This window comes from Bos taurus, chromosome 23 (assembly GCF_002263795.3).
Source record: "Bos taurus isolate L1 Dominette 01449 registration number 42190680 breed Hereford chromosome 23, ARS-UCD2.0, whole genome shotgun sequence".
Taxonomy (NCBI): Eukaryota; Metazoa; Chordata; class Mammalia; order Artiodactyla; family Bovidae; genus Bos; species Bos taurus.
In genome coordinates, this window is record NC_037350.1 from 10,653,672 (window position 1) to 10,668,712 (window position 15,041).

Sequence of the window (15,041 nt, forward strand, 5' to 3'; positions counted from 1 at the left end):
TTTAGTAAAAGAATCCAATTTACTTCAGTTTAAGGCAAATTCCACACAGAGACTGTCTCAGAGACGGGCACAGGACCAGACAGCATAGAAACGCCACCGTCATGCATGATGGGGAGGGAAGCAGTGTCTGCAACAGACGTGGTGTGGCCTGGTCTCCACCAGGCATGGGAGATTCAGTGGGCAGAGGAGCCCCATGCAGCAGGAGGGACTGGCATGCATGACCTGTTCCCCAGGTGGGTAAAGGCTGGGCAGCTGGGGTGGGGGCCCAGGCATGAGATCATCTTTCTCACCTTTCCCACAACAGGGGCAAGGGCTCTGGCTCAGAGGCCAGGAGCCCAAGGCTGAGGGACTAGGGTGGATATGGGGTGATGGGATGGAACAGGGTGACCCTAGAGCCAAGACGGCCTTAAAGGGCAGCACTAGTGAGGAGTGGGATGGGGGAAGCTGGACACAGGATGACTGTGGACTCTCAGACTATCAGAGCTGAAGGTAAACCCAGGGCCATCTGGTCAACCCTCTTGCCTTACAGATGTGGAAACTGAGATCCAGAAGGTAGAAAGGCCTTGCCTGGGTTCCTGCAGCCAGCAGGGGCTGGAGGCAGGGTTGAACCCAGGGATCCCCCATCCCCATGGGATAGAGGGGCAGTGTCAGAATGCTGGAGCAGGGCTGCTTTTTGCCCAAGCCTCCAGGTGGGTGGTAAAGGATTGCACCCCAAGGACCCTGGGCAGCCTCTGGGGAAAGAAGGGGCTGTCTGAGGCCAGGAGCCAACTGCGAAGGTCTCTATGGGCCCAGACCAGGAGAGGCCTGTGGATTTCTGTCTAGAACCAGCATCATACTGGGCTGGAGAGGCACCAGAAAGGACTCCGTGCCTGATAAGCTTCCGTTCCTCGCCCACCACACAGCCTCCATCCATTACCACTGCATCCCCTTCATGGGTCTGTAGTACTCCCACTGCATGCAAGGGTCCCAGCGAGGGGGTCACGTGTTTGGGCATTCCTCAAAGCCCAGCAGCCTCATGGGGTTCATTGGCAACAGGGACAGGATAGATACTGAGGTGGGGGTCAGGGGGCTGGTATAGGAGTAGATACCACAGGAGCAGGGGACCTGGTGGTGGGAGGCTCAGCCCAGGCTCAGGGTGATAAAGGAGCAGACGAAGATTGCCCGGGTGGGCTGAGGGGGACCCCGATGGTCCTGATTAACATCTTCCTGGCTGGTCCAGAACCAGGCGTCAGTGAAAGAAGAGAAGGAGGGGCCCAGATCCCCAACTCCATCACCTGTACCTCCAGACTTCAGGGTGTGGGGCAGTGTGGGAGGAGTCTCCAGAAGCCCCGCCCCGCCAGCCTCCCAGGCACACGTGTTCCATAGGCTGGACAGGGTGGACCGCAGCAGGGTCTGGGCGCCCCGCCTACCTTTCTACTGGCCTAAGCCCCAGCCATCTGAGCAGACCACATGCTCAGATGTGCGTGTGCAGCGGGGAAGCTGGGGGTGTGCGGGCCGGAGACTGTGGGGGAGAGCGAGCAGTGGCCATGGGCGGGGAGCGTGGGCGGATGCCCTGTGCCTTCATGTAGGACACCAGCTGGTCGGGGATCTCGGCCAGCACGTCACGGGCCAGGCGCGCCATGCTCAGCACGTGGTTGCCCGTGCGGTCCACGTAGTCCCTGAAGGGCACGAACTGTCCAGCAGGGGGAGGCAGGGTGAGGCCCGGTCTCCCTCTGGACACCAGGCCCCACCCCCAAATCTCCAGGCCTGGGCTCCTGTCCCACTCCTGCCCAGCCTCTGCCTGGCTTGACCCAAGCCTTCCTCAGCATAGTGATTCTCTAAAGGGTGGCATCATAGTCATTGTTCTTTCATTCACTCAAAAAATAACTTATTGAACACTGTTCATGCCAGGACAAACAACTGAACAAGATTCCTTAATCTCTGATTAAGTATCTGCACCAAGCAGAGGCACTTAGCAGAACTTAGCAGACACTCAGGAAATGCTGAAGGGAATCCCTGGTTTCTGGGAAATGGACCCTGCAGGTCTCCTCCCACCTCTGCAGCAGAGTCCCTTCTGTCTCTTTGGGTTCCCTTTCTGGCCCAATACCTACAGTTCCACTCCTATGGCTTCCTCCCAGGAGATGTCTGCCTCCCCCATGCCCCACTACCCCCGACTCCCGTGCCTCAGGCTCACTTCTGCCTCCAGGCCTTTGCACGCACCTCCCAGACTGCCCTTCTTCAGTTGCTAGCCCCCCAGCTTTGGTCTCCACATCTGGAATGATCCCTCCCCCATTTTAATTTTTTTAATGGGGGTGGAGGCAGTATGGAGACCGTCGGGGGTTTTTATTTTATTCTGAATCTCCTAAGCACCAGGCACTCAGTCTGCAGCAGAGTCACAGAGGGGTGTGTGCTTACTGAGGTGCATTCTGAGGCTTGACTAGACAGGGATTCCCTGAGGACAAAGACCTGTCTGCTGTTACATTTGCCATTCTCTGCGGAGAGGCTGGCACTGATTCAGTGAACCAGGCAACACTCATTCTTGAAAAGGGCTGCAGCAGCCCTTTAGACACCGCCTCCACCTTCACAGGGTTTGCCATCTCACTCCGGAAGGCAGCCCGGCAGAAAGCAACAGAAGGTGTGAGAAACTAGGCCTCTGTGTTCTACAGGAGACGCTGCAGGCTCAGGGAGGGCAGGGTGTGAGCGTTCCAGTTGGGGTAACACCAGGCTAGGGGTGAGTCTCAGACATGGTGGGGGGGTGTCCAGCCCCACAACTGACTCCTATCTCCTTCTATGATGGTCAAGCCATTTTAGGACTACCAATGCCTCCCTCCAGGGCCCCTTTCCAGAGAAGCCCCCAGAAGGGGGAGTGAGGTCAGCCTGGCTAGGGGGGCTCTTCCGTTTTCTGTGGGGAAAGCCAAGGTCTGGGCTTCACCTGGACAATGTCCCGCTCGGCCAGCTTTCCCCGGGAGGAGATCCGCACATCATCGCCATCTAGTTCCACCATGGCTGTTGGGGGGAGGGGGTAAAGACCAGGGGTGGGGGAACTAACCGGAGGGCACCTGAGCCCGGCAGGACAGAGGCCGCCGGCCCAGGCCCCCGCGTCAGAGATGAGAAAGCTGAAGCCAGGAGACAGGAGGAGCCCAGTCCCGGGCAGCCCTCCCCGCCCCCACCCTGCGCAGGATCCCAGGGTGGAGGCTGGAGGAGTGACTTGGGGCCTCCTCCCCACAGCCTTGGGGTGTGGGCGTGGGGTACGCACCTTGACACACCCCTCCCTGTGCAAACAAATGCACTCTCACACCCTGCCTGCTCACCCAGACAGTCTCACACAGACCGGGGTGTGAGTCCTTGCTCTTTTGGGAGGGGTCACTCCCAAGGGCCTGAAGCCTCTGGGGAAACACGTCGGGGGGCGGTGGGGACTCACCGTCGAACTCTGCCTGGCCCACGCCGATGATGATGATGGACATGGGGAGTTTGGCAGCCTGGGAGGCAACGTGGGAGATGACACGGGAGGTGGAGGTGGGTGGGAGGGGTGGGGGCCCAGCCAAGGGGCCAGTTAAAAGGAAGGGGAGATTGTGGGTAGGGAAGGGAAGGGGTGGGCCACAGAAGAAAGGAAGGCGGTCAGGGAAGAATTGGAGAAGTGGAGGATGGAGACACACAGAGAAACACAGAAAAAGAAGGAGGCGGGAAAGAGGGCATAGACCAAAGGGAACGGAGGTGGGGACACCAGAGAGGAAGTGGGAATCGAGAAGGAAGGAGGCAGAGGGGAGGCGGGTCACAGGTCTGCTTCTGCAAGACACCCCGTCCTCTCCTCTGTCTCTGGACCTCTGTCATGTGGGACAGCTTTTACGTGGGCCTGGAGGGAGGGCCAGCTATGGCCAGAGCCCCTGTGCAGGGAGACCACCCCATCTCCACCTCTTGGGACCTCCCATCTCTTCTACCTGGCCAAGCCGGGCTGGGGTCTGGGGCAGCAGCCCCAGAGGTGGGTTAACGAGAGAGCCATAGGAGTCTGGAGGGAGTGGACCACCCAGTGTGATGAAGAGGTAGGTACAGAGTTTGCCAGTCGGATCCTTCATCAGCCGGACCCCCTCTGCCCCCCAAACCCTGCTGTTGGCCCTCCAGGCTCTACAGCGAGAAACCAGGAGTGGTCCCGAAGAGGGCAGGGAGAAGAGAGGCCATGCCCCACAGGTCTCCCCAAAGGAGGCACTTCCCCACCCCCTGTCCCCACGCCCCGCTCACGTTGACGATCGCCTCCTTGGTCTGCGCCATGTCCGAGATGACCCCATCTGTGATGATGAGCAGCACCGAGTACTGGGAGCCGTCCTGCACTGCGGCCGCGTTCCTGGGGCAGGGCAGGGGGTGGCGGTCTGTCTGCTGGGACGCTGGGCACGCCGTCCCCCCACACAAGGACCCTGAACACTGGTGTGACAGCTCTTTGGTGGAAAGGGGATCTTTTTAGGGTCAGGGCACCCCCAAAAGTAAATCAGTGGGAAGAGACACGCCCTCCCGCCTTCCTGAAAGGATGGGGAGGGAAGGAAGCCCCTTGCGAGCTGCGGGGAGGGCTGTCCAGTGACCCCGTGCTCACCTGGCCACATGGGTGACCACGGGGGCGAAGTTGGTGGGGCCGTAGAGCTGCACCGTGCGCAGACTGTGGTGGTAGGCCTCTAGGATGCCATCGATGCCGCAGCACGAGGGGTTCTCCTGGTTGCCATTCTGGGAGCACAGCGGGTGGGGAGCTGAGCCCAGGAAGGAAGGAGGGGTGGGAAGGAGGGCAGAGGGGTGGTCTGGCGGGGAGGCTGGGCCAGGATGGAGGAGGCCTGCAGGCCTGGGCCCTCCTAGACTCTTCTCTGGTGGGGGCTCGGGGGTGGGGGCTGGGGAGAGAGCCCCAGGGCCCACCATGACGGGCCCCACAAGCTCCAGGTGAGCAGTGTCCAGACGGGCTCCTTGTCCTACTCCCTGTGTCTGCTGAGACACATCCTCCCATCCTAGAATTACCTGCAGTTGTTCAGACCCCAACGCACACCCTTTTTATCCTCATTTCTGAGGTCTTAGGGAATAGTTCAGCCATGACTCCACTCCACCTCCACCAGGGTCTTGTTGGGAAAAGGAGGGCAGAGCCCACTGTGGGTGGCTTCACAGGGGAGATGATTGTGACCGAAGTGGGGAGTGGGGTTCTGATCTGAGCTCTGATACAAGTCCCGCTCCAAGCCCCAGCAGGCAGCCTGCCCCCACAAAGCCCGCAGCTCAAGTCCCCAGGTGGGCAGGACGGGCAAGGCCTCCCTACCCCAGGCCACAGCCCTTTCTCCCGGGGGTCTCCTACCAGTGGGAACTCGTGGGACACCCTGCCGTCCGGGGGCAGCTTGGCCCCGAAGCCGAGGGCGGGGAACATCTTGTCGCTGTCGTAGTGCTGGATGATCTCCCCGACGGCGGTCAGCGCCAGCGCGTAGGCGTTCAGCTGGTAGGGGCTCATGTAGTGCAGCGACGTGGACTGCGAGGGGTTCCCTGCGAAGTGGGTACAAGGGGGGACACTGGATGGCCCGGACATGCCACGTCACCGGGCTCGGAATGCAGAAGGGGTGTCCAACGGCACCCCTTTCCTTCCCTTACTGAGCATTCAATCCTTGAGCAAACCATGGCTGCGAAACCCTCCGAATGGAGCCTGAGTCCCTCCTCTGTGAATCTAGCCTCTTGCTCGTAGGACTGCAGCAGCCTGATCTCCAGGTCTCTGCCCTGTGTCCACACTCAGCACACCCACCAGGCTGAGTCTACATCAAAACTCACCTAATCACACCTCTTCTCTGCTCAAAATGCCCCGATGTTTCCATTTCACCCAGAGCTGAATCTAAAGTCCTTACGAGGGCCCACACAGCCCCACTGGAACCGGCCTCCAGTGACACCTCTCTGCATCTCCTACCATCCCGTTACTCCCTCGGTTCCAGCGTCTAGCCATCCCCGCCTCAGGGCCTTGGCAAAGACTGTTCCCTCCGCTCTGGGACATCCTTCCACAGATGTGCGCATGCCTTCCTCCCTCCCTTTTCAGGTCTGCTGTGGTCTTCCCTGGAGCCTGTTGAAAGCTACAGTCCCCACCCCTCTTCCTGGCTTGTTCTCCATAGCCCTTGTTACCACTGATATGGTCCATATATTAGTTACTTGTTTATTAACGAGAGTAGTACAGCACAGGCTGCCAAGTATTAATCCTTTTTCTACTTCCTGCTGTGTGATCTTGGATACGAATGCGTAACCACTCAGCCTCAGTCTCCCCAGCAGTAGAATGGGGGTAATAATAGTCCCCAGGCTTCCCTGGTGGCTCAGATGGTAAAGAACCTGCCTGGAATGCAGGAGACCTGGGTTCAATCCCTAGGTTGAGAAGATCCCCTGGAGAAGGGAATGGCAACCTACTTGCAGTATTCTTGCCTGGAGAATCCCATGGACAGAGGAGCCTGGTGGGCTACGGTCCATGGGATGGCAAAGAGTCAGAGACAGCTGATCAACTAACACTATACTATACTATACTAATAATAGTCCCCGCCTCACTGGACTACTGTGAGGATTAAACAGATGTTACTGTAACTCTCCTCATTGTTATGAATACTAAGCACCGTACCCCCTGGCCGCCCCCCCAGTTCTGACGTCTCAGCACTCTGCCGTGGTAGGGCCTTGCAGAGAGAGGTTTCTGACAAGCCTGCAGACTACCAGAGCTGAGGAATTTCTGATTGAGCGGGGCTTAATGCAGGTGCAGAGTCCAAGGAAGGCTGTCATGGCTCTAACAGTTAGGCACTGATTGCTCCCAACCGCTCAGTCACCCTGGAGAAGGTCAGGGAAGGAAGGAAGCTGGGGCAGCCGAGCAGAGGCGAGGCCTGGAGCCCCCGGGTGCCCCACCTCCCAGTCCTGCCTCTGCCTCCCCTCCAGCCTGCAGGCTGGCCTGCACATCATGCTCCTGCTCGTGCTCGGTCGCTCAGTCGTATCTGACACTTTGCGACCCCAGGGACTGTAGCCCGCCAGGCTCCTCTGTCCGTGGGATTCTCCAGGCAAGAATACTTGGAGTGGGTTGCCATGCCCTCCTCCAGGGAATCGTCTCAACCCAAGAATCAAACCCGCGTCTCTTACATCTCCTGCATTGGCAAGCAGGTTCTTTGTCGCCAGTGCCACCTGGGAAGCCCTGGACTGCACAGGGGCTGTGCAGTCTGATCCTGCGAGGAAACACCCCTGCTCCAGGGCTCCCCACAGCGTGGCTTTCCTATTCCCCCAGGGAGGCTGTGTGTCCTCAAGAGCAAGGCTCAGGGTATGTAGGCCCAGAGCCCGGCTTTGTGAGTGACCACGATCCAATCAGCGAATGCCTTTGCCACCTTGGCTGTATCTTTGGTTCTCCAGGCCCAAGTTCCTCCTCTTTGGGAGGATGAGGCCAGAGAGTATGGAAGACCTGGCGTCCAGCTAGGGACAACTACCACAGTCCTGAAAAGCCCTCCCTTTTCCAGGCCCCCAGCCCCCACCCAGCTCCTTGGCCCATGCCCGCTACTCACCATTGGAGGCTGTGAAATCAATGGCCACCGTGAAGTTGATCTGGGTCCTAGAAGAAGGAGGACAACAGGGGAGTTAGCTGGCCAAAGGCAGGGCTGTGGGGAGGGCGAAGCGTACTGGACCGGAGTGAGAACCCCAGCTTCCGCCCCAGCCCTGCTGCATGCCATGTATGTAGTCTGGGTGAAGCATTTGTCTCCTTCAGGTCTGGAAAACTGGAAGCGTAGCATCAGCCCCGCCTTCCCCTAGAGGACGGCTGTGAGTATCAAAAGAGTGAGGCAGTGGGACAGCTCTCCAAAGATGTTTACGTTCTGCTGGGCACATGTCTACGATTACTTATTTCCTCTCCAAACCCTGCCCCTGGGCCCACCGGAGGCCAGTGAAGTAGGGTTTCCCTGTATTCCTGGCTCAAATTTGGAGTCAGATTCAGGGTTAAACCCGATTTAGCCTTACTGTTTAACCTGGCAAAAAAAAAAAAAAGACAAACAGGCATTGTGCATCTCCTGAGGGAAGAACAAAACACCACCCATGAAGCTGTCTTGCCAAAAAAATGGAACCGGAATCCAGCTGAGCTTCCAGAACTATCTACCAGCGGTTTACAGGAAACACAGGGGACAGAGGAATAGGTTAAGCGACACTGGGGGGGATGCAGGGGGAGCCTGTGGGAAATTCTGTAGGAGCATTACTGGAAGATCCCCCCTGGGCCGGCAGCATCAGGATCACGTGGGAATCTGTGAGGAGTCTCAGGCCCCCAGTGGACCTACTGAACCAGAATCCCTTGGTGGGGTGCAGGAATTTGTTTTAACAAGCCCTTCAGGCACTTGGGGAAACCACTAGATGAAAAGATAACGAGGAATTCCCTGGTGGTCCAGTGGTTAGAACTGGATGCCTTCTCTGCTGAGGGCATCCCGGTTTAATCCCTGGTCAGGGAACGAAGATCCCACACGGAGCGGAGTGACCAAAAAACAAAAGATAATTATGAGACAAATCAACCAATCGCAATATATGGACCTTGCCTTGATTTTACATTCAAATAAGCCAATTCAAAAACATTATAAGACAACTGGAGAAATTTGAATACTGACTAGACAGTTGGCATTAAGGAACTACTTGGTTTTTAGGTGTGATTTTGGTATTGCTATTATATTTTACAAAGAGAGAGTCCTCTTCTATTTTAGAGACACATCCTGAAGTAATTAGGGGATGAGACATGATGTCTGGATTTGCTTCAAAATAATTGGGTGGAAGGGTGAGTGTGTGGAACAAGACTGTCTGTGAGCTGGTAACTGTCGAATCTGGGTGGCGGGTACTTGGGGGCTTATCATACCGTCTCTCCACTTTTGCCTGTTTGGAATTTTTCCATAATTAAAAAAAATTAGGTTTTGAGGATTCATATTCAGGGTTAAAACTTTCTGAGGGTTTGGCTGTTCTAGGTTCCGTGCCAGATGCTGACAAAACAAAGCTGACAAGACACGAATCCCTGATAAAGTCTAGTCTTGTGATTCTCACACACAGTGAGTGTAGAGTCACCAGGGGAGCTTGTTTACAAAGACTGTCCCAGGGCCTCCCTCCCAGGGAGGGAGTTGGTCTGAGATGGGGCCCCAGAATCAGCAAACATCCCCTGCCTTCAAGCAGCGATTCTGAGGAGGGGGCTCTAGGATCACACCCGGGAAAACTCTGTTCTGAGTTGTGACCATGGATGATATACGGTGAGGTTCACCTTGGGCTTCCTGGGTGGTGCTAGTGGTAAAGAACCCGCCTGCCAATTCAGGAGACATAAGAGACCCGGGTTCGATCGCTGGGTCAGGAAGACCCCTGAGAAGGGCATGGCAGCCCACTCCAGTATTCTTGCTTGGAGAACCCCATGGACAGAGGAGCCTGGCGGACTACAGTCCATGGGGTCACAAAGAGTCCACATGACTAAAGTGATTTAGCACGCACGCAGGGCTCACCTCACCTGCACCGAGCAGACAGTCCCTATCAGAAACCACAGCTCTCGCTCCACTTGATCACAGCTGAGCTGCTGCTCAGTGAACCTTCCATCTTCGGGAAGGGGGAAGGACATGGTGAGCAGGAGACCCCACCCAGGGTATGCTGGCCAGAGAGAGTCCTCCCCACACGCCTTCCCCCTTGTCTGCTGCCCTCGGCCAGAGCATTCAGTAGACGCTAAGCTCTGAGGAAGAAGGAGCCACAAGGTGGCAAGAGGTGGTTCTGGCCTGCGGGACTGCAGCTGAGGGACCCTGTCAGCCTGGCTCTTCCAAATAGAGCGTGAGAGAAGGGGCTTCCCTGGTGGTCCGGGGGTTAAGACTGCGCCTTCCAATGCAGGGGGTGAGAGTTCAAAGCCTGGTTGGGAAGCTAAGATCCCATATGCCTCGTGGCCAAAAAAACAAAACATAAAATAGAAGCATTGTTGTAACTCTTGAGAATCCCTTGAACTGCAAGGAGATCAAACCAGTCAATCCTAAAGGAAATTAGTCCTGAATATTCATTGGAAGGACTGATGCTGATGCTGAAACTCCCAATATTTTGGCCATCTGATGCAAAGAACCGACTCATTGGAAAAGACCCTGATGCTGGGAAAGACTGAAGGCAGGAGGAGAAGGGGACAACAGAGGATGAACTGGTTGGATGGCATCACCGACTCAATGGACATGAGTTTGAGTAAGCTCTGGGAGTTGACGATGGACAGGGAAGCCTGGCGTGCTGCAGTCCATGGGGTCGCAAAGACTCAGACATGACTGAGCGACTGAACTGAACTGAATGTTGTAACAAATTCAATAAAGACTTTACAAAATGGTCCACATTAAAAAAAGGTGAGGGAGAGGCAGGCTTTTTCACTCCTTAAGTAGTCTTTCCTGCTCTGGTTCTGAAATGGCTCAGGAAAGGAAAGGACTGAAAAGCAGGTACTTCTGTTGAAAAGTGACTCCCTGCAGACTCACCTCTCCTGCCTAAGGGCAAGGACAGGCTGCTCAGCAACCAGTTCCATCTCCGACTCCGACAAGGGGACAGAGGCACCCAGGGCCTTCCTCCCGGTCCAGGTGGGTGAGGGAGGAGAGAATCCCTAGACAAACGCCTCTATCAGCTGCCTGCCTGGACACGCACACTGGCCTCTCGCTCCCTAGAGCTGACGGCTCCCTCACCCAGGCTGTCCAGAGTGTGAAGAGAGGAGAGGAGGAGGGCCAGGGCTTGCCTCTGTGAGCGCCCTCTCAGCAAGATGACGAGACCTCACAGCACCCAGCCCTTGGACTCATCCATCTCTCTCACACCCCACCTCATAGCTATGAGGCAGATTCAGTGGCGGTGGTGGTGGCGGTTGAGTCGCTCGGTCGTGTCTGACACTTTGAGACCCCATGGACTGTAGTCCACCAGGCTCCTCTGTCCATGGTGTTCTCCAGGCAAGAATACTGGAGCAGGTTGCCATTTCCTTCTCCAGGGGATCTTCCAAACCCAGGAATCGAACCCAGGTCTCCTGCATTGCAGGCAGATTCTTTACCAACTGAGCTACAAGGGAAGCTTGGTGGATTCATTACTATGGAAGAAACGCAGCCTGTGACGGTGAGATGAACCCTGCTGCTGACTAAGCGGCGTGGCCTTGGACATCTTCTGTAAAATGGAGATAATCATCTTCCCTGGCCCCCTGTGTCCCGTAAATTGGGGGCAGTCTGCCCACGGACAGAGGAGCCTGGCGGGATATAGCCCATAGGGTCACACAGAGTCGGGCACAACCGAAGCGACTTAGTGTGCACGCATGCAAATGGGAAGGATAAACAGGATGAGGGCTGCTTGAAAATTACCATGGGATGTCAGGGGTGGTTTTTCAATAGGATAGAGCACAGAGCAGTTCTGATGGGGGAAGGAGCAAGGGCAGGGGCTGGAGTTGACGTTGGGGAGGGACGGGTAGGCCTCTGGGGGACTGTGGTAAGGGCGTGTGCTCAGCGGGGACGAGGAGAGCTGCAAGCCTGCGGGCTGCAGGCTCGAGGCAGCAGGGAGGCACGTCATGGGAGAGTACGTGTGGCTTCCCAGGGCCTGACTCCTCCCTCTGCCCTGAGAACCAGGTGGCCGAGCGCTGGCTTGGCTGGGATGAACCTTTGGCAATGGCCCCGCCTGTCTCCTTTCCAGACAGGTGTAGTCACTCACCTGCCTGCACCTGTGGGCTCTCAGCTACCCACACCCCTGCCCTGGCACCTGTCCTGGCAGGGAGCGTGCTGGGCAGGACCTCACTGCAGAGTCAGGCTCTTTCTTCATGAGCTGTTTGGCTGGAGTCTCCAGGTTTCTCTGCTTGCCTTGGCCCGGAGGCCAACCCCTCTGGTTCTCTCTGTTCCTTAAACTTGTGTGGGATCATCCCCTGGCCTCTGTCCCAGTTTCTCCTGTTCCTCATAGGTCCCTAATGACACTGGGCAGGTTAATCACTGCCTCCCAGACAGACCATAGGTATCAGAAGCTCAGAGCAGGAAGGAACCTTCGAACTCACTTAATTCCAACCTCTCCGTGTGAGCGGAGGAGATGGATGCCCAGGGAGGGAAAGTGATATGCCCAAAGTACCCCAACCAGTTCACGGCAAAGAGGGGCCTAGGGCCTGGGCCTCCTGACGCCTAGATCAGGGCCTTTCCACCTCCCTAAGCCCTTAGTTCTCTTTGTCATGGAGTCTCACGGAGTCCCCACCACCTGCAGGTCCCCTCGGCACAGAGACCGCCCAAGACCCAAGCAAGCCCCCATGGCTCAGCAGCGCCCTCTGCAGCCACATCAGGGCCCTACAGTGCTCTGGGGAGTCATCTGAGCCCAGATGCTGGAGGTCTGATCAGAGCCCAGCATCCCAGGCTCTGGCCAGGACCTCAGAGAGGCCAGGTGGGGTCAGTTCGGCTCAGGTCCGTGTGTGTGGGCCCCTTCCCTCCCCCTGAGGCCAAAGAAACCAGGCTGCATCTCTTCTCACCCTCCTTTGATGTAATCGAGAAACGTGCACTCTGACTCCACAGCAAAGGAAAGCAGCGTGACCTTGAAAACAAAAAGAGGCTTGGTCAGCGGGGAGCACTGAGCGGGGAGGGGGTGCGGGGAGCTTTGCAGATGGTGATGGAGCCCCCAGCATGTGCCAGCTTCGCCCACATCATTGCAAACAGTGCCCATGACAACCCTATGAAGTACTATTATTATCTCCACTTTCCAGCCCAGGAAACTGAGGCTCAAAGAAGTGATGCAGTGTGTCCAAGGACACTACCAGGACGTGGCCAAGGAAGATGGGAACTCAGATCTGTCTGGTCCCAGACCCTGTGCTCTTGACCTTGATGCCAAACTGCATCCTGGAAGGGCCCTGTCTCTGTCACTGGAGTACAGGGGCTCAAGCCAAGGAACTGAGTTTTCTGTGAGTGGACACGGGTGCGGAGGGAGAGGCGGGGTCCCCCCGACACAGGCCTAAGATCTGTCAGTGCTGACAAGCTTCGTGCTTCCATATTAATCCACTACCTATTAATCCTGAAGGGCTTCCTGTTGGCTCAGTGGTAAAGAATCCACCTGCCAATGTAGGAGACCCGGGTCGATCCCTGGGTCGGGAAGATTCCGTGGAGTAGGCAATGGCAACCCACTCCAGTGTTCTTGTTTGGAAAATTCCACGGACAGAAGAGCCTGGTGGGCTACAGTCCATGGGGTCACAAAGCGTTGGGACAGGACTGAACATGCACATATGCATTAATCTTGAAATATGCCTCTTTGGTTTGCACTTGTTTTAAACCTTACTTGTCCCACCTCATTCCTCTAGCACTGCCCGATCTCTACCCTCTCAGACCCAAGCCCCTCCTAAGTAGCCTGTCCTTTCCCTGGAGGTAACTGAGCACCTGAGGCCCCCTTGCCTAAGCAGATGCTGCTTGACCTATGCCCCTGCCAACTTTGGCATCAGCTTTCCCAAGACAGGCAACTACCTGGCAGTGGGTTATGATAATGATTTAGGATCGTGGAGACAAATGAAAGCTTGGCAGTTCAGACCAGTTCAATCGCTCAGTTGTGTCCGACTCTTTGCGACCCCATGGACTGCAGCACACCAGGCTTCCCTGTCCATCAACAACTCCCGGAGCTTGCTCAAACTTATGTCCATCGAGTTGGTGATTGCATCCAACCATCTCATCCTCTGTCATCCCTTTCTCATCCTGCCTTCAATCTTGGCAAAGTCAATTAAATGAGGCGAGAATGGGGCGGGGACAGTTTACCAGGGTCAGAGAATTCCACGCTAGGATTTGTAGCGCCCCCTACTGGTACAGATTCTGTCATCTTTATCAACTCGGTGGGGAGACCAGGTAGGGCTTCCCCTTGACAAAGCGGATGAGCCATTAGCCCAAATAACGGACAGTCTGTGAGTACTGAGTTGGGCCTTGGAGACGCCCATTCGCTGTGGATGGACAAAGCCTCCCTAGTCTCTAGGAGTGGACTGTGGCAGTGGCCTCTCCTCTATGATCATTAGACTCCACGGGAAGCTTTTAAAACATCTTGCGGCTGGACTGAAGATCCCAAACCAATATCATCAGGCTTTCTGGAGTAGGGATATGGCTCTAGCTTATTTTTGGCTCCTCACTTGAGTTTAACATGCAGTCAGGGTTGAATCCCGCTTCAGGCCCTGAGATGAAGCAATTAATTGCTGAACTTGGCTGGCCATATGGATTGACTCAGGGACCTGGTACTCAGAGTATGGTCCCTGAACAGCAGCATCAGCATCACACTGATGCTGGGTAGAAATGCAGACTCTTGGCATTTCAGCAAGATCCCCAGGAAATCCTGCACATAGCAAGTAAAGTATGGGAAGCACTAAATATAGATTCCTGGGCTCCCAGCCTGGGTTTCCTAAAATGGAACCCCAGGGACCTGGCCTGGGCATCTGTATTTTAATAGGGATCCTGAACCCTGAGTAATTTTTTTTTTTTTATGGTAAAGATTGGGAAACGCTGGATCAAAGGAAACTCAGGAGATCTGGGCCTAGCCCTGCCCCTTCCCTAACTCACTGTGTGACCTGAGACATCATGTCCCCTCTCTGGGTCTCAGTTTCTTTATCGCTAAAGCAAGAAAGTTGGATGAGATCAGTGGGTTTCATACCTTATTTATTTATTTTTTTTTAGCTGTACATCTAATATTTCTTAGCTGGGGAATGTGCTACCCTCTCAAGGGGCATTTGGGAACACGAGGGAGAGCTTTGGGGTCTCACAATGACTGGGGTTCTACTGCTAGCTATGGGCTCAGGCCAGGGAGGCTAAGCATCCCACCACATATGGGGAAGTCCTGTAAAACAAAGAATTATTCGGCCTCAAAGGCTGACAACATCCCCACTGAGAAACCCTGCAGCTTTGGACAAGAAATATTACTCCACGCCTGCATGTGAAGCAGTTATAATCAGAGAAGCGGTGGTCAGCAGAGTCCAGTTTACAGTCCTGCATCTCCCATGAGTCTGCCACAGCCACCCTGTGCCTTCAACAGGGTAGGGATGGTATATTAGACCCATCTTACAGATGGAGAAAATAAGGTTCCTTGGAGGAATCCTGGGGGCCCCCGCCTGTGACCTCGTCTGGTCTGGAGTT

General features: G+C 55.8%; 1 protein-coding gene across 4 annotated transcripts in view; it reads right to left on the minus strand.

The window, feature by feature from the left end:
* The window catches only part of CPNE5 (copine 5), a 103,796-nt gene continuing 88,755 nt past the window's right edge, over positions 1-15,041 (minus strand). For 2 of the 4 annotated variants that reach the window (XM_005223321.4, NM_001205639.1), the window contains 8 exons: positions 12,422-12,483; positions 7,497-7,543; positions 5,297-5,478; positions 4,562-4,689; positions 4,216-4,318; positions 3,401-3,458; positions 2,912-2,985; positions 1-1,672 (listed from right to left, as the gene is read on the minus strand). In XM_005223321.4, the coding sequence (XP_005223378.1) occupies positions 1,454-1,672; positions 2,912-2,985; positions 3,401-3,458; positions 4,216-4,318; positions 4,562-4,689; positions 5,297-5,478; positions 7,497-7,543; positions 12,422-12,483 (873 nt within the window). In that variant the 3' untranslated portion in view covers positions 1-1,453. The other 2 variants (XM_059880270.1, XM_059880271.1) reach the window with 1 other exon arrangement.